Source organism: Lampris incognitus, chromosome 13, assembly GCF_029633865.1.
Source record: "Lampris incognitus isolate fLamInc1 chromosome 13, fLamInc1.hap2, whole genome shotgun sequence".
In the NCBI taxonomy this organism is placed as follows: Eukaryota; Metazoa; Chordata; class Actinopteri; order Lampriformes; family Lampridae; genus Lampris; species Lampris incognitus.
In genome coordinates, this window is record NC_079223.1 from 8,517,536 (window position 1) to 8,537,468 (window position 19,933).

Genomic DNA, 19,933 nt, shown 5'->3' on the forward strand with positions numbered 1-19,933 from the left:
CTTTTTTTTTCCCAATGTGATGTTTTATTGGATAGAGGACAGTGAAGTGGCGGACAGGAAACAAGGGGGGAGAGAGATGGGGACGACGTGCAACAAAAGTCGCTGGCTGGGGTCGAACCAGGGATGTTGCGGTTATGTGGCATGCACCGTAACCATTCGGTTACCCGGGGCGCCGGGCATTTGTGCTTCACTTGACTTGCAAGACACACTGTCGTAGCCTCATTTCCAGTCTCGGCATTACTCCCGGCAGAGCGCCGTGCGGGATTAGTGAGGCTAATCTACAGGGGGCCGAGGACGGCGTTGGTCGCCGTGTGTAATGAAACGGGAGTGTAAACTGTTGGGATAAAATGCAGGGTCGATTGTACGCAGCGTGTTTGAGCGGCGCAAGATGAAGAAAACATCGATGATATGCATGTGCAGCAGTAGTCAGCAATTCTGTCTAATTGAAATGGGCAGGACGGGGAGTCTTCAGCCTCTGTTGCCCATTAAAAGATTGTCCTGCAGCCCTCCATGCACCCATTGTACTGCAGTGCCCTAAATCTCTTCTTCTCTCTCTTAACACAGAACGATTGGCAGGCGACAGACGGAAGTGGCACTCAAATGCGATTGCCTTTGCTGCCGAGATTAGGGCAGAGTGCTTCTGATCAGTATTCCCTACCCATGTTCTTCCCAGAGTTATAGGACGGGTACAGAACCAGAGAGCAGAGGAACTCAAGGTGCCGTCTCTCTTCAGTATTCCCACCCAAAATCCTAACCGCCCTCTCGACTTTGGCACGCTTTCCAACAACTGCGGCTCCACATTAAGAGGTATTAACGGCAGCGCTTCCATCTGGCGTTGAACCTGGTCCACCACAGCGATTATGTTGAAAACGAGTTTTTTTTATTACTCCCTTTTTCTCCCCAATTGCACCCGGCCAATTACCTCACTCTTCCGAGCCGTCCCGGTCACTGCTGCACCCCCTCGGCTGAGCCGGGGAGGGCTGCGGACTACCACATGCATCCTCCGATACATGGCGAGTCGCCAGCCGCTTCTTTCACCTGACGGTGAGGAGTTTCACCAGGGGGACGTAGCACGTGAGAGGATCACGCTATTCCCCCCAGTTCCCCCTCCCCCCTGAACAGGCGCCCCGATCGACCAGAGGAGGCGTTAGTGCAGCGACCAGGACACATACCCACATCCGGCTTCCCACCCACAGACATGGCCAATTGTGTTGGTAGGGACGCCCGACCAAGCCGGAGGTAACACGGGGACTCAAACCGGCGATCCCCGTGTTGGTAGGCAACGGAATAGACTGCTACGCTACCCAGACGCCCCAATTTGAAAACGAAAACATGATAAGACACTGGCATCGTCTGCATTCAAAACTGGGCCAACGTTTTCTCCCTTTGGAGCCGCTAAAGGAGGGCCCCATGTTTCCGGAGCATTGCCAAACAACACTGGATCCGAGTTCACTGAGTCATTCAGCAATAGTTCCATCTGCACTGGAACTCTGCCTTGTGAATGTGTTTCTCCTGAGCAGCCGGCTTGACAGCTCAGCTGTGAAGACAGAAAGCAAGCTCCATTTTGATGAGTGTCAAATTGTTTTTGTGCTTGGAGGCTGCTAAAGCAACTCTCCGCAGTTAGGCGTCCCTGGACTTTGGAAGGAAGCTATATTTGGCGTGTTGCTGAACACCACCTTCTAAAGTCAACAGTTATTTATGGGCAGGCATAGAAATGTACACAACATCACTATAAATTAGTGCACATGCGTACAATGTGGCCCCGGTGCTTTTGCTTATCTTGAAGTCTGTCAGAGTCTTCGGTGGTTTCTGCATGCTGGATGAATAGTGTCTGTGTTACCTTAGGCCATATGTCATGTACCTACTGTCATATTTCATTTGTTTACACATGACACTTCCACACACTTGAGTTGATTCTGCACATTTTACACAAATGTGCAAAACAAAATGCTTGTCCAGCAGGAGCAACTACGTTTGTCAGATGGCGTCGGGTAAAGTGTCAGCACGTAACAGCAGCTTGGACCAAGGAAGGCTAACAGTACCAATACCATAAAGCTATCAGACTGCCATCTAGTGGCATTGAAGAGTATTTCAGGTAAAATTTGTGGCTGAAGGTCATCGTGCACTCCAGCAGTGATTCTAAACTCTGGTCCTCGTAGCCCACAGTGCTGCAGGTTTTCTATTCAGCCAGGTACTTTATTACAGTAACCTGTTTATTCACCGAGGTAAATTTGTGATATTGGGCTATACAAATAAAACTGATTTGATTTATTCCAGATCTAAAACCTCCCTTATCAGACAGGTAGAATACCTGACAGCACTGTGGGCCAACAGACCCATCATTGAGAACATCTGCTCTATAGTGGCGGTACTCCATTTACCACGAAGAGCCATTCCAGGTAGGAAAATCACAGAAAGTTGAATCAGTTCATCCTGGACACAACGTTTATTGAGAAAAATGTTTCATCATTCATTTAAGTGACCTCTTCAATCTCAACTGACTGCAGGTATCCCCACCCATATAAACAATACAGTGGCATAATGACCGAAACCAACCATTGGTTTCATATGCAAACTGCCCTGACTTTTCAATGGCAGTGTGTACTACTCACAGAGGATTTGGGAATGGTTGCAATCACAGCATTGTAAGATGGCGACAGGTACAGTTCACCAGCCGATCGAAGAGGAGGACAACAGCTGCCTAAACGTAAACCGGCGGTGATTCCGTATGTGGCGGGAGTGTCGGAAAAGTTGAGACGCCCATTTTCCAAACATCGTGTTTCAGTTGCTTTCGAACCTCTAAACACACTGTGCCAGAAATGAATCCAACCCAAGGATCGGGTCCCCCGGCACAAACAGCAATATAGTGTACACTGTTAAGTGTCTGGAGGATTGCCATGACTTGTACATCGGGGAAACCAAACAGATGCTGGCCAAGAGGATGGCACAACACAGAAGAGCTAACACATCAGGCCAAGACTCCACAGTCTAGACCATCTACAGACCAGGACTCCACAGTCTAGACCATCTACAGGCCAGTGGCCACTCTTTCAAGGATGAGGATGTGCACATCCTTGGTAGGGAGGAACGCTAGTTTGAACAGGGAGTCAAAGAGACCATCTATGTGAAGAGGGAACAACCATCCCATCTGTCACCATATTACAATGCTGTGATTGCAAACATTCCTTTCCCAAATCCTCTGTGCATAGCACACATGGTCATTGAAACTCTAGTTAATGGTCACGACTATTTGCATATGAAACCGATAAGTTTGTTTCAGTCGTTATGCACTGTTGTTTATAAGGGTGGGGACACCTGCAGACAGTTTAGACTGAAGCGGTCACTTATGCCCCTATTCCACAAAAAACTGCAGCGGGTACCAAAATCAATGCAGACCTCCGATTGGTCAGGGAAACGCATCACTGCATCATTTTGCTGCGGCAAACAGCCACATACTGAGGACTACGTACAGCACCCCCTCGCTGTCCGCCATTGTTCTCGTTTGTTTTTACAATGGCCGCGTTGAAGATGACGTCACAGCAGTTTAACCAGGCGTCACTATGACAACCAGCTACTCTGAGGGGCTACTGTTACAGAAGCGAGTCGAGCCGAGCCGGTACTTCATGGGGCATTAGAAGAATGATGAAACATTTCTGTCAATAAACGCGTCCAGATGAACCGATTCAACTTTCTGTGATTCACCCATTGATTCTTACGCCTGGCTGAATTTGGGTTAATCATTGAAAGCCGGTGACGTGTTGGATTACTTTATGAAAACACAAGGCGCTCCAGAGGACGACCTTACTGCCACTATATATGGCTGAATTGTCTAATCCTGTTAAACTCTTAATGGAGATGGGTCGTGTAATCAACTCTTGTTGTTTCTTGACCCAGCGTGTAGAGAGCACAGTGGGTTATCTCACAAAGGATTAACAGCTTAGACAAATAACTAGAAGGGTAGAACTATATGGTGATGTTAATTTGAATATGTGAAACCAAACTTCAAGTGAAGGGCTATGAAGTACACCGATCAGCTAAAACACTGAAACCACTGCTAGATGAAGTGAACAACATCGATTGTCTTGTTACAATGGCACCCGTCAAGGGGTGGGCCAGTTCCTGAAGTTGATGCGTTGGAAGCAGGAAAAATGGGCAAGCGTAAAGATCTGAGCGACTTTGACAAGGGCCAATTTGTGATGGCTAGAGACGACTAGGTCAGAGCATCTCAAACGGCAGGTCTTGTGGGGTGTTCCCAGTATGCAGTGGTCAGTACCTACCAAAAGTGGTCCAAGGACAACTGGCGAACCAGTGACAAGGTCATGGGCACCCAAGGCTCATTGATTCAAAGGCTAGCCCGTCTGGTCCGATCCCACAGAAGAGCCACTGTAGCTCAAATTGCCGAAAAACTTAATGGTGACTATGATAGACAGGTGTCAGAACACAGTGCATCACAGCTTGCTGCGTATGGGGCTGTGTAGCCACAGACCAGTCAGAGTGCCCATGATGACCCCTGTCCCCGTCTACTTCTGCCTGTTCTCGCGCTCCATCCGGGGGAGAACGAGGCAGCCAGGGCAGGTCTCCGCTTCCTCCAGGTGACGCCAACCGAGGCAAAAGAAACAGGCCTGGTGGCTGTCCAGTGAAGACATCTCAGCGGAGCAGGAGGAGAAGGTCTTGGTTGGTGAAGACATGACTGCGACACGGCAGGGTGACAAAAAGCAGAGCCGTACTCAAGGTGGCTGAGTGAAAAGGGAGACGAGCTGCAACGACGCTTGGGTTTTATAGGTGGACGGGTACCGTGTGGCTCCTTCCACCTGATCGGGGGATGAGGAAAAATGTATGTCTCAGGCGCCAAGGTGGAGCGTCAAAGGGGTAAGCCAACAGAGAAGTCCGTACGACATAGAACGGTAACACGCAGATAGCAGAAAATAGTCCTACTTACTGCGAGACCACTGCCTGCCTCCCCTACTCGGGTGCTCGGACTTAGGCCCTTCAAATGATAGGAAATCTGTTCTTTGCCAAGCGAGGTAGGTCACTGCGGACGCTTGTTGCGGTGGCGACCTGCATATCCCTGCTCAGTGCGGGTCTATGTCAACCTGGGCATTGCATTTAGCAAAGTTTATAAACTATCTGCCTATTCACAAACCTGACTGCTGCTATTTCGCCATACATTACTTTTCCTGCCCAGATCGTGGTTTCTTTTTAATGTTGAGTTATTGACTTCGAGGAACTTCTTCCATCACCCTCTACCCCCCCCCCCCCCGCCCTTGCGTGTGTCGCTTCTGGCTACGTCACATACAGCCGTTATCTCATTGGTTGCGCTTTGAAAGATCAGTGGCAACCGAGGTCAAAGTTAAAATAATCTGAACTTTTGAGGGCAGCGCTTGGTGGCAATTTCGAGTGGTGCGCCGCACCAAGGGTGGCGCATCTGCCTAGCAGGGCGCCACCGCTCTCCCCACAGGAAAACCGCAGCACCGCCAGCGCAGAGCGGTTTTACTGCTGATCATGTGTGGCGCCTTTGGGCAAAAAACCAGCCGGGTTAGCACTCAACTGCAGTAGAAAAGGTTTTGAGACCCTGCAACCATGAGAGGTCCTTAATACAGTTGTAACTGCAGAGAAATCGTCAGCCTGACAGGCCCAGTAGCATGCGAGATTAGCAGCAGACAGAACAACCTGTGTTTTATTGTGTTGTTATAAGGCTTTTGTGCAACGCCCAAGTGATTGAATGGGAAATATGAAAAAAAATTAATATGCAGAACTCAAAACTAAAAAATCTGCCTAATAAAATGTTTTGCCAGTCAAGTCTAGATGCGCTGCCCTGAATATAAACTTGTACTTTCCAGAAAGAAAAGGTTTGCTATGCGAACAGTCTAGTAGCTCTACCTTTGCTGATGTTCTGGAAAACCACAGTCAGGTCGGCTGCAGCTTCTTGCACGCACACACACACACACACGAGTGAGAACAAAGGTTTTGAATCACCGCAACCACAAGAGGTTCTTCATTATACACACAGTCATAACTGTGCACAAAAAACATTAGGCTGACAGGTTCGGTAGGATGCGAGATTGGCTGCGGACACACACGTGCGACCAAAGACAATCCCCTCGCGGCTACCTACCACCTGGCAGAGATGATTAAGCAGAAACCAGTGGACATGACAGAGGAGAGAATCTGAAACCTCAGAATCCTAGTGGCTCAAAGAACAACAGCGGCACGAGGTTTCATCTGGCAGACGTTTAATTACAGTTAAAATATCACTGAAAAAAGATACAGGTTGAGGGAACATTAAGAGCGGCAAAAGAAAACATTGAAAAATCACGGTCTGTTAATCAGGTTGATAGTGAACAGACTCAGCATGTCAACTATTCACTGTTGATTGTAATTAGGAGGACTGTCATGATCAGCCCTCAGCAGGAAGTGATGGTGTTCTTAGCAGCACATGGGGGGGGGGTCCTCAAGGTCAGAAGACAAATGGCTTAATAAAAAATATAAATCCTATTCTTTGATCAATTAATAGGGAATTGCTGAGACAAAGCCGCTGACCGACACCCAACATTTAGAGGAAGATAAAATATAAAATCCCCCAAATACCGACAATCTGTATGAAAGACGATCCAGGTCACCCCGTCGTTCTTCTCTGGGCTGAATTATTTATGGCCGATATCAAACCAACATTAAAATCTGGACATCAACATATGAATTAGGTTACAACTGATACTGAAAGATGTTTACGCACGATCCATGTCAAGTAAACTACAAGGCCCAAATATCCAACTCAACTGGTGGTCTACAGCCACCTAGTGGCTAAACGCAGTAACTTGCAACACTTTCAATCAGTGCCTCCAGGATTTCGCAACAATTACCGCAAATTCAGCCAACTTGTCCAATCACCGCAACCTTTCCGCAAAGTTGACCGATCATAGCAGTCCATAGCAAAGCACTGAGCCATACGTCACCAAATTCACTCCCTTGTTTCTGGTTGTGAAGATGCAACGTCCCACATTTACCAACTGAAATCACTGCTGGAGACCGTACATCCATCCATTACCTGAACCGCTTATCCTGCTGTCAGGGTCGCGGGGACGCTGGAGCCTATAGTCATTGGGCGGCAGGCGGGGAGACACCCTGGACAGGCCGCCAGGCCATCACAGGGCCAACACACACACACACACACACACACACACACACACACACACACACATACCTAGGGACAATTTAGTACAGCCGATTCACCTGACCTACAGGTCTTTGGACTGTGGGTGGAAACCGGAGCCCCCGGAGGAAACCCATGCAGACACGGTGAGAACATGAAAACCCCACACAGAGGACGACCCACCAAGGTTGGACTACCCCGGGGCTCGAACCCAGGACCTTCTTGCTGTGAGGCGACGGCGCTAACCACTGCGCCACCCACTGCCGAAGACCGTGCAAGGCAATTCCCTGATGTTCTGCACGAAAGCGGGGGTAAACCGTTTTGCACCATGTGCAACGTTGTGGTGGAACACAACTGAAAATCCTTGATTGACGAGCAGTTTTCAACCGCGAAACACACCCGGAGACTGGCTGAAACGCATGGACAACAGACGAGACAAATCACCATGACAGGATGTTGCATCCAGATCTACTGCAAGCGCGCAAAGAATCAAGGTGAGTTGGACTCAATATGCATGGTTAGTGGGGACGCGTGCTTGCCTGTTTGCATGATTCTTTGTAACCCTGAGCCTTTTTTGGTCAGGTTACTTATAACACTCAGAAAAGTGCGGTTTTGGAAAAAGTCGCCTTCGATTTTTAATGAATTTTAAACCCCCCCCCCAAAAAAGCAACTATTTTTGCAATTTTTACTTGCTGCTGCAAGTTCATTGCAAAAAACGACTAAAAACATCACAACATGCATTGCAATTTTTTAGAAATGCTGCCGTGAAATCAGGCATTTTAGCCCGTAACAATCCCCAAAACAAAACAAAAAAAAGCCAGCGAAATCCTGGAGGGACTGTTCAATGTAATCTAAGCAGGGCAATGAAGACCCCCCCCCCCCAACCTCCACTGAACCATGTTTTAAACCAGAGCTGAAAGGATCCGACTCCATTATGAGCTAAGAGCTGCCAACTGCATGTAACGGCCAGCTCAGTGTTACAGTTCACATTCCATTCAGGATTCTGCTGCCACCGGAAGGACTGGGGTGATCGGGGAACTGTGCATGAGGATTGGGAGGGAGGGATGGGAATGACAGCTCTGATAGTCCTGATCAAGTAGGTGCAAAACACTACCTGGGTAGGTCGGGGTACAGGTGTGTAAAAGGCCCTTAGTCACTGTCAAACTTGATGGAGTTGACCGAAGTGGAAATGGCTCCCCCGCGGTAGCTACCACGCTTCTTCTTGGTCTTCTCGTGACGGAAGGACTTTCCCTTGGTAAACTTGAGCACGTCATTAGCTTTCTGGCCCCAGTCACCACTGGCTCCAAGCTGAAGAAGAGCCAAATTAAAATTTTCAGCAGGGTGTTCACCGTTAGCAGTTTGGACTTAGCATGTTCAAATCAAAGGCTCCAGCTTGTAATACAGTTCTGCATAGTAAGGGCAACTTGCAAGATGGATGATGCCTTCGACAGCTGTACTGAGGTCAATACAGACCCACATTCTCCCCAACAACCTATCGGCTATCTGGAAAATGTTTATACAATCTTTACTAATGACACAAGGAGCATGCAGGCCCTAGGATCACATGGAGGTGCTTCGTGAATTCTGGAGCTCACCTTTGCATCAAAGGAATTATTTGCCAGACGATGATCCACGTCTATGTCCTCCTCTTTTATTCTACGGAAAGGTACATTGGCAGACTGAAAGTCACAAAGACAGACGACAGTAAATATTTACAACACTGCAATGAACAGCACCACTTCTGTGTGTCCTGAATGCAGGAGTGCCAGAGATGGGACAAAGGGAAGAAAATGGCTTCATGGGCCATAGTGGCCCTTTAGACATGTGCCGCAGTCATATACTTTCGCAACACACATCACATTGATTGTACACCGGGCCACTGCCTTGACTTGTCATTACTGATGTAGAAAAGAACTGGTAATAATATTTAACACCAAACATAGTAATGTACATGTAAATATATGTGTCGTGTACATCTGTTGGGTTAGTAAGGTAAAGTACACTGATGGTTTAATGTAAAGGCTTGTGTTCACCGTTTACTCCTCCCCACTGACCATCTCTGTCAGTGACCTTTTGCATAGTTTCACATAAAAGATGCTAACAAATGGAGTACGGAAATATGGAATCTACTGTATTGTAAAAAACATCTAAATAAAACTAACACCTTGCTTAAATACTCTTGAGTGTGGACACCGCGGGTGAAAAAGATGGAGCAGGAGCTCGACAGAGACGACAGTCAGAGCGGCCATTAATAGTGTGTACATTATTGAATAAAGGCACGCCGAGACGTGATATAGATCCAAAGATATTTGGAAATTTGGAGCCAAAATAGAACTAAAACTTGTGAAATCTTGCTAAACATGACATGCAATGAAAAAAAATAACATGATTAAGCGGGAATAGATTTCAAATCAAGACTGAATAGGTCACTCGGGTGAGCGATGAAACGTTTCTCTCCATATGAACTGATTCACCTTTCTGTATTTTGTTTCCATTTTACTTGTTTTTGTTTTCGTTCCTTGAACTGGTACGGAACCCTAACCCATCACAGTTGGGGTCCGTGAATGACATTGGGGTTAGGGGCTAGTAGTTGTCATGGGTGGGTGGGGTTGGCATCAATAATTGGTAGCACCGCCGCATGAGTGACGTGGACAGCAGAGGCAAGTGTGCAATGGCGCTGTGCTACATATGCGTTCCAAAGATCTTACCTTCTCCTTGGCTTTAGGAAACGTTTGTGGTGTTGTCATTTTTTTCTTGGTTTTGGGAGTCTTGACTTCAGTCTTCTCCTCCTCACTTTCAGATGAATCTCCATCTTTCTCCTTGCCGTTTGTACCTGTGCCTCAATAAGATTCGAGTCAGTTGTGCCAATATTACTCCTAGAAATGCATGAATAAAGAGTAAAGAGCCCAAAAAACAAAAACAAAACAAAACAGAATAGTCTTCTCAAAAGCAAACCACAAATACGCATGACCTTTTAAATAATGGCAGTTTTACTGCAACAGTGCTTACACAATCATGTTATATTTCCCTTGTAAACAACAAGAACATCCATTCCTTCCATCCATTATCCAAGCTGCTTGTCCTACTCAGGGCCACAGGATGCTGGAGCCTATCCCAGCAGTCATTGGGCGGCAGGCGGGGAGACACCCTGGACAGGCCGCCAGTCCATCACAGAGCAGTTTTTAAGGTATGAACAAAAAAAAAGTCTTGTATACCTTTAACTCCTTACAGGACAGCCTTGGATTTACTCAGTTTTGTGATACATATACCCCGCACCAAAAGCCATCTTCCGCTTCATGTCTTCACACGATAAACTCAAATATAGATCCTGATGGTTTTCAAGCTACAATTTAGTGTGTCCTAAAAGGACTCTACATTAAACGGTAAGTGCAGTCAGTGTCATATGGACTTTAAGCCTAGATCTCAACAATAAAATTCATTTCGTTTGTGTCCGAGTACATACAAATGAACAAAATAACATGTCATGTTTATGACAGTTAAGCATATGTTTTATTGAATTTAAATGTTTTCCCTCGTCTCACTTGTACAGGTTGTAGTTTCATGGACAAATATGGAGGAAGAACACTGGTGTATAAGTTAAATTTTTTTAGTTACTTTAGTCACATTAACAGCAGCACATTTTTTTGAATTATTACCATTTGTTGTCGGGGTGACGGGTGCTGAGGCTGCTGTCGGCTTCGCTTCCTCCTCATCTGACGAACTGTCTGAGGAGCTGCTGCTCTCTGGGGCTTTAGACTTGGCTGCTGGCGTCGTTTTTGGTGTTGCGGCTACAGCAGCCGGTTTCACAGTCTTTTTGCTGGCCTTTTCCTCCTCTTCGTCAGAACTACTGTCACTAGATGAGGATTCAGCTGGCTTGGCTGCTGGAGTGGCGGCAGCCTTAGACGTAGCTGCCTTGCCATTGGTTAGTTTAGGCTTGGCAGGGGCGGTCTTCGCGTCAGTCTCAGAATCAGAGCTGTCTGAAGAGTCAGAGCTGCTCCCAGCTGCTGCAGCAGGTTTAGATATGGGGGTGGCAGGCTTGGAAGTCTGCCCAGCTGTTTTAGCTGCTGCTGGCTTGGCCTTAGCCGCCTCTTGCTCACTGTCAGAGGAGTCAGAGTCAGAGCTGCTCTCCGCCACTGGAGCAGCCTTTGCAGGCTTTGTGGCTGAGGTAACTGGTTTAGCTACTACTGGCTTGACTTTGGGTGGTTCATCCTCCTCATCAGAAGACTCTTCTGATGAACTGCTCTCCGCTTTCTTGGCCGGGGGTTTCGAAGCAGAAGCGGCAGCAGGCTTTGCTGTGGCAGCAGGTTTTGCGGCAGGTTTTCCTGAGGTCTCATCTTCAGAACTGCTATCTGAATTTGAAACGACAACAAAGAGCCAAAACTTCATTCAGACTTGCCGAATAACCCGTCAACCTTCCCTCAATTTGATGTGTCAGACGTTATGTGCAAACACAAGCCAGAGTCAATAATCTGAAAAGCTGCATCAGCAATTTGTTGACTTGTGACCTAGTAACATTTACAGAAGCATTACCAAATGACTATAGTGTGAACAAAAGTCACCAGATCGCCCTGTTAAAATGCTTTTACAGGAGCTAATGAACAAATCACAAGGAACGTATCCGTGACTTGTTCACAGCAAGCATGAGATTTCTCTTTAAACTGGTAAACGTAAGAGCATATTCAAAAATGACAGACCTAGAAATGAGAGCTTTGTTCAGTTAGCTATAAAATGAAATCAGGCGCTGGCTGTATGGTACAGTTATATGGAAAATGGAGAATGCCGGAACAATAAATGAAAAAGGAATCCCATTAGATGCTGTAGTTTATGATATGAAGTCATCCTACAACAGCGGGGAATGAGAATACAGTCAGTCATGTCACTTGTGAATAAAATCTATCTGTAAATCTTACAGCTAGAAAGAAGCTGTATATGAATGGGGAAAAACCACCGTCGGCACCAGAAAACTCATACCGACATTGTTACATAATGTATGTTTGAAAGCGGCTTAAGAATGTATAAGGGCAAAAACAATGACTTTCAATGGGATAGACGATATTTAGATCAAAAATAAATGATTACAACCAACAGATCAGGTGAAAACAGAAATTGTATTAAATTGAATTAAATTCTCTAAATGAGTTCGTCTGTCTCGAATTGAACCATAAAATGCGAACCCTTATGTCTTGTTAACCAAAAAAAAAAAAAAAAAAACATTTTTAAATTAACACTTTGTTAAAGTCTATAGGCTGACTATCTTACCTGAGCTTGAGGAGTCATCTTTTTTAGCTGGAGGCGTCTTGGCTGGTGTAGCTTTAGTTGCAGGTTTCTTTGCTTCCTCTTCTTCAGAACTTGAGTCCTCCTCTGAGGAGGTGTCTTTTTTTGCAGGTTTGACTTTAGCTGGGACAGGTTTAGCGGGAGCAGCCTTGGCAGGTGTCACCTTCACCGAAGGCTTCTTCACCTCCTCCTCTTCAGAACTTGAGTCCTCCTCTGAAGAGGAGTCTTTTTTTGCAGGTTTGACTTTAGCTGGGACAGGTTTAGTGGGAGCAGCCTTGGCAGGAGTCACCTTCACCGAAGGCTTCTTCAACTCCTCCTCTTCAGAACTCGAGTCCTCCTCTGAGGAGGAGTCTTCTTTAGCAGGTGTGACTTTAGCTGGGACAGATTTAGCGGAAGCCGTCTTGGAAGGAGTCACCTTCTTTGAAGGCTTCTTCACCTCCTCCTCCTCAGAACTGGAGTCCTCTTCTGAGGAGTCTTCCTTGGCAGGTGCAGCCTTGGCTAGGGCAGGTTTGACTGGTGCAGGTTTGGCTGGGGTTCCTTTGGGTGGTGGGGTCTTAGCTGCAGGCTTCTTTTCCTCTTCATCCGAGCTTGAATCTGATAGAAGCATGCACGGAAGTTTTGGCTGCATGATCAACTTCAAATCTGATCAAGCAAAAGTGTAAACAAACATAACTGCAGGTTTAAACTTCCAACCTTACCTGAGCTGTCTGAGCTAGAGTCTTGCTTCTTTGCAGCAGCTTTAGGTGTATTGGGTTTGGAAGGGGGGGTCTTCACGGGGGCAGGTTTAGCTATGAGAATTACAACACTGTCAGACAATTCTTACAAAGCAGAAGGACAGCAAGTCTACGGAAAATAGAGATTTCTTACCTGGCACCTTTTTCTCTTCCTCGTCATCACTGCTGTCACTGCTGCTGTCTGAGGAGTCACTGTCCTTGGTGCCGCTGGCTGCTGGGGCTTTCTGGGCTGGAGCAGGTGGTGGGACAGCACTGTATGGTCCTAACAGGGCAAATATATGGTGCACATACTAAGACCTCACATCTATACTGTACTAGATACCTCAAATTTGAGGTATCTAGTACCTCAAAGGGACACAAATATGAAGCTGGAACTAGGGTTAGTTATTGTTACAGATCATATACTCTTTATCGATACGTTACTCCCCTTTTTGTGTGTGTGTGTGTGTGTGTATATGTGGGGGTGGGTGGAACATGAAAAGAATTAACAGTGATTATTATGTTTAACTCAAAAGTTTAACAGTTTGATAGAATTAAATAAATCGTTTCCTATGACAGCATTGGTTGTGTGCCTTTTTACTTCTTCAGTAGCAGATAGAAATTACAGAATTTTGGTTCTGGCCAATCAGCAACCAGAGCCCACTTACACCCGTTCTTGACACCCAACCCGAGCTAAAACACACCTGGTTTGGGTTTTTTACTGGGTGGACCCTCATCTTCCTCAGAAGAAGAGCTTTCACTGCTGGATTCAGCTGCAGCAGCAGTTCTTGCAGGGCCCGGAGGGGTTTTCACTTTGACTGGGGCCTTGACAGAAACCTACCAGCCAAAAATGGGATAGCACTCAAGGTCTAATTTCATGGAAATCATCTATATCCACATGGTACAACACTTGTTATTCTACCCAATCCACATTATGGTAAATGCTGAATAGTGTGGGAAAGTCTATCAGGAAGAGGCTGAGATAGTCAGGGATAGCCTGGTCTAATACACCGATGAGCCAAGATATTAAAACCACCTGCCTAATATTGTGTTGGTCCCGATCGTGCCGCCAAAACAGCTTTGACCCAACGAGGCATGCACGCCACAAGACTTCCGAAGACATTTCCTGGTATCTGGCACCAAGACGTTAGTAGCAGATCCTTTACGTCCTTTAAGTTTCGAGGTGGGACCTCCGTGGATCGGACTCGTTTTTCCAGCACATCCCACAGATGCTCAATTGTATTGTGATCTGGGGAATTTGGAGGCGCAGGTAACACCTTGAACTTTGTCATGTTCCTCAAACCATTCCTGAACAATTTTTGCACCGTGGCAGAGCACATTATCCTGCTGAAAGAGGCCACTGCTATCAGGGAATACTGTTGCCATGAAGGGGTGTACCTGGTCTGCGACAATGTTTAAGTCAGTGGTACGTGTCAAGGTGACATCCACAAGAATGCCAGGACCTAAGGTTTCCCAGCAGAACATTGCCTGGAGCATCATACTGCCTCTACAAGCTTGCCTTCTTCCCATAGTGCATCCTGGTAGGTAAATGACGCGCACACACACCCGGCCATCCATGTGATGTAAAAGAAAACGTGATTCCTCAGACCAGGCCGTCTTCTTCCAATGCTTCACGGTCCAGTTCTGATGCTCACATGCACAATGTAGGTGCTTTCGGCAGTGGACAGGGGTCAGCATGGGCACTCTGACCAGTCTGCCACTACGCACCATGCTGCGATGTGCTGTGTTCCAACACCTGTCTATCATAGCCAGCATTAATTTTTTCAGCAATTTGAGCTACAGTAGCTCTTCTGTGGAATCGGACTAGATGGGATAGCCTTCGCTCCCCAAATGCAACAATGAGTCTTGGGTACCCATGACCCTGTTGCCAGTTCACTGGTTTTCCTTCCTTGGACCACTTTTGGTAGGTACCAGGGCATTCATGACTGCTCTCTTTTAGGAGTCGTCAACTACTTCCAAAAAGTAGTTGATTTATCACGGGACTTTTACCCAATAACAACGATCACTTCTCATCCATAAGGTCTCAAATACAACCAGTAAAGGGTTAGCGAATGTAGGCAAGACCAACCTGGGGGTAGATGAAATACCAGAGTCCTCGACTGGCTCTGAGAGACTGTTTATAAATGAGCTGCAATCAAATTTGACTACACCCCCAGCAAACTTGTCTGAGCTGGAACATTTGACTGCAGTAATGAAGCGACTGCTTTCTTGCGGATGTTTCGGTTTAACTAGTGACCATGTTAAAGCAACATGACGCAACTTTTTTTACTTTGAAATAACACTTCAAAATCATTTTGATGCTACACTGACTTGTAACGGGGAGAATGGTGCCTCTTTCATTCTCACTCAGCGCCTCAAGCGCCTGTTCTTGCACTATATAATTTGGGTTGAGTGAGTACCATCTCCCACGAGCGATATCTTATTGTCCTAGAATGGCGAAGTTAGTGTACAATCAAAATGATTTTGAAGCTGTTATTTTAAAGGTAAAAACGCTGCACAATGTTACTTTAACTGGTGACTTTCAGCTCAGTGTGTCTGTGGTTGTTGTGGTGACTTCAGCTGTTTAAAAGCCTAAATGCCTTAAATTATCTTAAATCGAATTCAATAGAGTATATATTAATCTGGTCCTTTTTGTCCTCCATTATGTAAATCAAACAGTGTCGCCAACTAGAAGCATTCACATTTTGTTAATGCAGATGGCGGCACGAATTCACATTTGCAGTGGCCTCACCCAGTACTGGTGTGGCGCAAACTTAAGTTTGTGGCAGCCTCACCCAGTACCTTTGTTCACGTCTAGGTTTGTGTCTTTGTTTGGTGGCTGGGAGAGCTGGCACAGGATCAGCTGGGGGAGCCGGGTCTGCTGCATCCTGGGGGCCCAGGGACCACAGCCATGGCTGGAGCTGCACCCAAAGAGGAAACACCGAGCGCAGTCTGACAGGACGCAGAAGCAGGGCAGGCTAAGTTAACTGCTAGCCTATGCAGACCAGCAGTTCCGATAACACTGAGGGCGGTCTGGCAGCGGCCTCGTCCAGCGTTGACGGTGGTTTTGGTGTTGTTGTGTGGAGGTGTGTCGAAGGTGTGTAGCTGGGAGAGCTGGCGTTGGATCAGTGGATCGGCTGGGAAAGCTTGGTCTGCCCGTCCGGTGGGCCCAAGGACCACGGCCCTGACTGGAGTTGCGCCCGAGGAAAAAACACCGCGGGCGGTCTGACAGGACGTGGAAGCGGGGCAGGCTAAGCTAACTGCTAGCCCATGCAGACTGGTGGTTCCAACAGTCATCCTGGCATTCACTCTCTTGTTGGACAGTGAATTTTTTTTTTTTGGATATGTTGGATATATGTGTTTTGTAGTTTGGCTCCATGTGTTCTTATAGCTTGGATATATGTTTTTGTCTTTGTGTTGTACTGCTGCAGGAAACGATACTTTGTTTCATTTCATATGTGCAGGTGCATCTAGCGTCTAATGAGGAATTTGACATTATAAAGCTGCAGGTTAAATGACTGAATATGAGTAATTTTACAATTGAGGGTAACAGTATAAAATGCAACTGCACTGCCAACTGTGGTTTGTTTCCCACATTATAAGAAATGTTACAAGGAGGTGAAGGAGTCTTGCTGAACACAATTTAACTTACGTAAATGGTTAGCATAGATATTAAACAGATGAGTGTGTATTCAAAATTGTTTAAAGTAAAATTAAAGGCTTTTAGAAGGACACTAAGTGTTCTTTTCATGTTTTCAACAGCTACCGTCACTTAAGTCACCAGTTAACACTGTCACTTGTTAAACCGAAACACATGGATAGCGGAAATCTTTCCTTCTCTACATACCTTAAATTCTTTTTATTTAACATGACATAACATAGAATATGATTGTTCAAACCAAACAAATTTATGTTTGAAGTACAGCGCCCCCAGATGCATATCTGCTGTAGATGCAAGCCCAATGCAGTTATTACTGCAGTGCTAAAACCCACACATAAACAATTAGTCTTACAGGGATGGGCAACCTGATCCAGAAAGGGCCGGTGTGGGTGCTGGTCTTTGTTACAACCCAGCAGTTACACACCTGATTCTATTGGTCAACCAATAGTCTTTGCTAAGGACCTTGATTTGTAGACTCAGGTGTGTAACTGCTTGATTGGAACAAAGACCTGCACCCACATCGGCCCTTTCTGGATAATGTTGCCCATCCCTGGACTCTTATGACTATGCTCAGTCACCCATTTGTTTTGATAGTCGACTATTCTGTGAAACCCCTAGTAGGTACTGACCAGTGGCATGTCTGTGAATGTTCTCATTCATCCAGGTTATGGTTATCCAAAGGAGTTGAATCAAGTGCAACTGGACTTGGTATATATCCGTGAAGACGTTTCGCCTCTCATCCAAGAGGCTTCCTCAGTTCGTGCCTTTCTGACTAGACCATAAGTCCAGTTGCACTTGATTCAACTCCTTTGGATATACTGACCAGTGCACACCCCACAAGACCTGCCATTTTGGAGATGCTCTGACCCAGTTGTCTACCCATCACAATTTGACCCTTGTCAAAGCAGCTCAGATCCTAACGCCTGCCCATTTTTCCTGCTTCCAACACATCAATTTCAAAAAATTACTGTTCACTTTGACAGGTGTGAGATAATGAGATAATGTTATTCACTTCACCTGCCAGTGGTTTTAATGTTTCGGCTGATCAGTGTATATGCATACCTTAGTTGGCTCTTCATCTTCAGAGGAATCATCCTCACTGCTACTACTCTCCTGCTTTTTCTTAGCTGGGACAGTAGCCTTGGGAGCTGTGACTGCAGCAGCCTTTGGTTCTGTAACAAAAATGATGAGACAAGTCAAATTAGGACACAATTCTTGGCGCAATTCAAAACTAAGGAAAAAAATCTTTGATCACAATATGCTAATAGTTTGTTTGTTAACTCACTGAGAGCAGGGACTTTGGCTGGCTGCTCATCCTCAGAGTCAGATTCTTCACTGCTGGAGCTGGAGTCTTTCTTCCTTGTGCCTGTTGCTGCAGCAGGGGCCTTCACTGGAGCCTGCAAGGAGAAATTCCATGCTTGAGAAAACAGAATTTGCTATAGAGTGTTGCTCTGGGATGAGTTTAAAATTTGGATGTTCCCTCATACCTTTGCAGGAGTTTTTGTAGATGCTGCCTCATCCTCAGACTCACTGGAATCTTCACTGCTGCTAGATGCAGTTTTACCAGCTGCTGCCTTAGCAGGCACAATCTTAGCAGCTGTTAAAATACACATTTATAAAAAGACGTAAAATCTGATATGGACGATTCCCCCCCTCCCCCCACCCATGAATTAAAACAACAGTAATACATTCTAGATTTATGGAGTCTTGTCAACACTCAGCATGAGACAAAATGTTAAAGCTGTTGTGAACACTGATATCAGAAGGTAAACAAATATTTAACTACTATGTACAGATGTATATTATAAAATTTTATATATATACAGTTAGTTGCATTTAGGTATGTTAATCGCACCTAGTTGAAACAAGGTTATTTGATATGACTTCCTTGCAGATGAGTTTTGTTGATCCAGGGCCTGCTTACAGGCTGCCCAATATATTACCTTTAAGTGCTAATGGGTCCAATGAGTCACATGGAACCAAACTCATATGGCTGCTAGGCTATCACGACTAAATGTAGAGCACAACAGGATTGCTTTGGTGCAAGGTGGGCAGTTCTGCATTTGCAACATGACCAGTGTTTTGTGCCATTTCTCACCATGTAAAATGTGTTTTACATATCATGGACATGCAAGTCACTTAGAAATCACGAATCTGACTTTCCAATACCTTTAGGTTTATTTGTAGGAGCTGCTTTAATTGGTGGTGCTGCTGCCTCATCCTCACTGCTGGAGTCTTCACTGCTAGAGCTCTCTGCACTGATCTTAGCTTTCTTGGCTGATGGACCGACGTTGGCATGGGCCTCGTTGGAAAGAGCTTTTCTTTTCCTGGCTTCAGATGACCTATGAACCGCGGTGGCGTTAAACACTTTTTTAAGAAAATCCATTCCAATGTATCATTACTACATCGCTGTTAATTTTACATCACATAAAAGAATACCCGTGGAAATTCAACTTTAAAGTTGGCGATAACCTATATCCTAAGAGATGTGCAGTGAACAAACAGCATGGCTTAAGACAGCAGGCAACTCACTTCACCCAGAAGCTGTAGATGTCGAGGAGCCCCTGCTCATTTTCATCTAGTGGGTTCTGTTGAGTAGCAAACGTTACGTTAGTTTTAACTGTCAACATGCGGGATTACGAAGTGACTTTGTTAGTTAGATTGGCGTTGCAGTCTTTGGCCCAGATCACGCTGCGGGCATTTTGCCGAAACGTTTGAGCGACGAGCAGTTAGGATAACGGAATAAACAGCTCGGACTCGCAACACACGTTGCTGGCCGACACGACGTTCTAGCTTGGATGGCTAACTCAACAACACGCATCTTCCGACGCACCTCAACCACGCCCAATTTGACGCCGACAACAAACTCACCACTTTCGTTTTCCTGGCAAACTTCTGAGCCACCTCGGCGAATTTGTTCTCGAGCAAAAACGAATATATATATTTGTACAGATCGCTGGGGACCGCGTTGTGCTCCGCCATCTTCGCCACGCTCGTCCGGGAAGGAAAGAGTTGCAGGAGGAGGCGCACTAGTTATACGTCATCGTGTGTTTTTTTTTTATATATAAAAAACGGTCCAAAAATATTTTAAAAAAGCGGGGAAAAAATCTATAAATTACGGTTTAGTTTTTATCT

General features: G+C 45.9%; 1 protein-coding gene across 5 annotated transcripts; it reads right to left on the minus strand.

The window, feature by feature from the left end:
* Window positions 1-6,222: 6,222 nt before the first annotated feature.
* Window positions 6,223-19,793, minus strand: nolc1 (nucleolar and coiled-body phosphoprotein 1). Of its 5 annotated transcripts, none has more exons than XM_056291530.1 (14): window positions 19,670-19,793; window positions 19,331-19,386; window positions 18,968-19,140; window positions 18,286-18,395; window positions 18,084-18,195; window positions 17,861-17,970; window positions 13,842-13,974; window positions 13,292-13,420; window positions 13,123-13,212; window positions 12,410-13,018; window positions 10,807-11,499; window positions 9,859-9,983; window positions 8,746-8,829; window positions 6,223-8,458 (listed from the first exon to the last, which is right to left on the minus strand). In XM_056291530.1, the coding sequence occupies exons 1-14, from the start codon at window positions 19,778-19,780 to the stop codon at window positions 8,300-8,302; spliced, it is 2,694 nt and encodes an 897-aa protein (XP_056147505.1). In that variant the 5' UTR covers window positions 19,781-19,793; the 3' UTR covers window positions 6,223-8,299. The 5 variants fall into 5 exon arrangements, with proteins under 5 accessions (XP_056147505.1, XP_056147504.1, XP_056147507.1 ...); XM_056291529.1 differs by having other exon boundaries at window positions 9,859-9,989; XM_056291532.1 differs by having other exon boundaries at window positions 8,322-8,458; window positions 8,746-8,806.
* Between the last annotated feature and the right edge of the window lie 140 nt (window positions 19,794-19,933).

Excerpts from the sequence above, each read along its gene's own strand:
- nolc1 (XM_056291529.1), bottom strand. The coding sequence starts at position 19,780 with ATGGCGGAGCACAACGCGGTCCCCAGCGATCTGTACAAATATATATAT. Across the intron at positions 13,019-13,122 it reads CTCTAGCTCAGACAGCTCAG|ATTCAAGCTCGGATGAAGAG; the intron begins GTAAGGTTGGAA and ends TGCTTCTATCAG. Across the intron at positions 9,990-10,806 it reads CGTCACCCCGACAACAAATG|GCACAGGTACAAACGGCAAG; the intron begins GTAATAATTCAA and ends AATCTTATTGAG.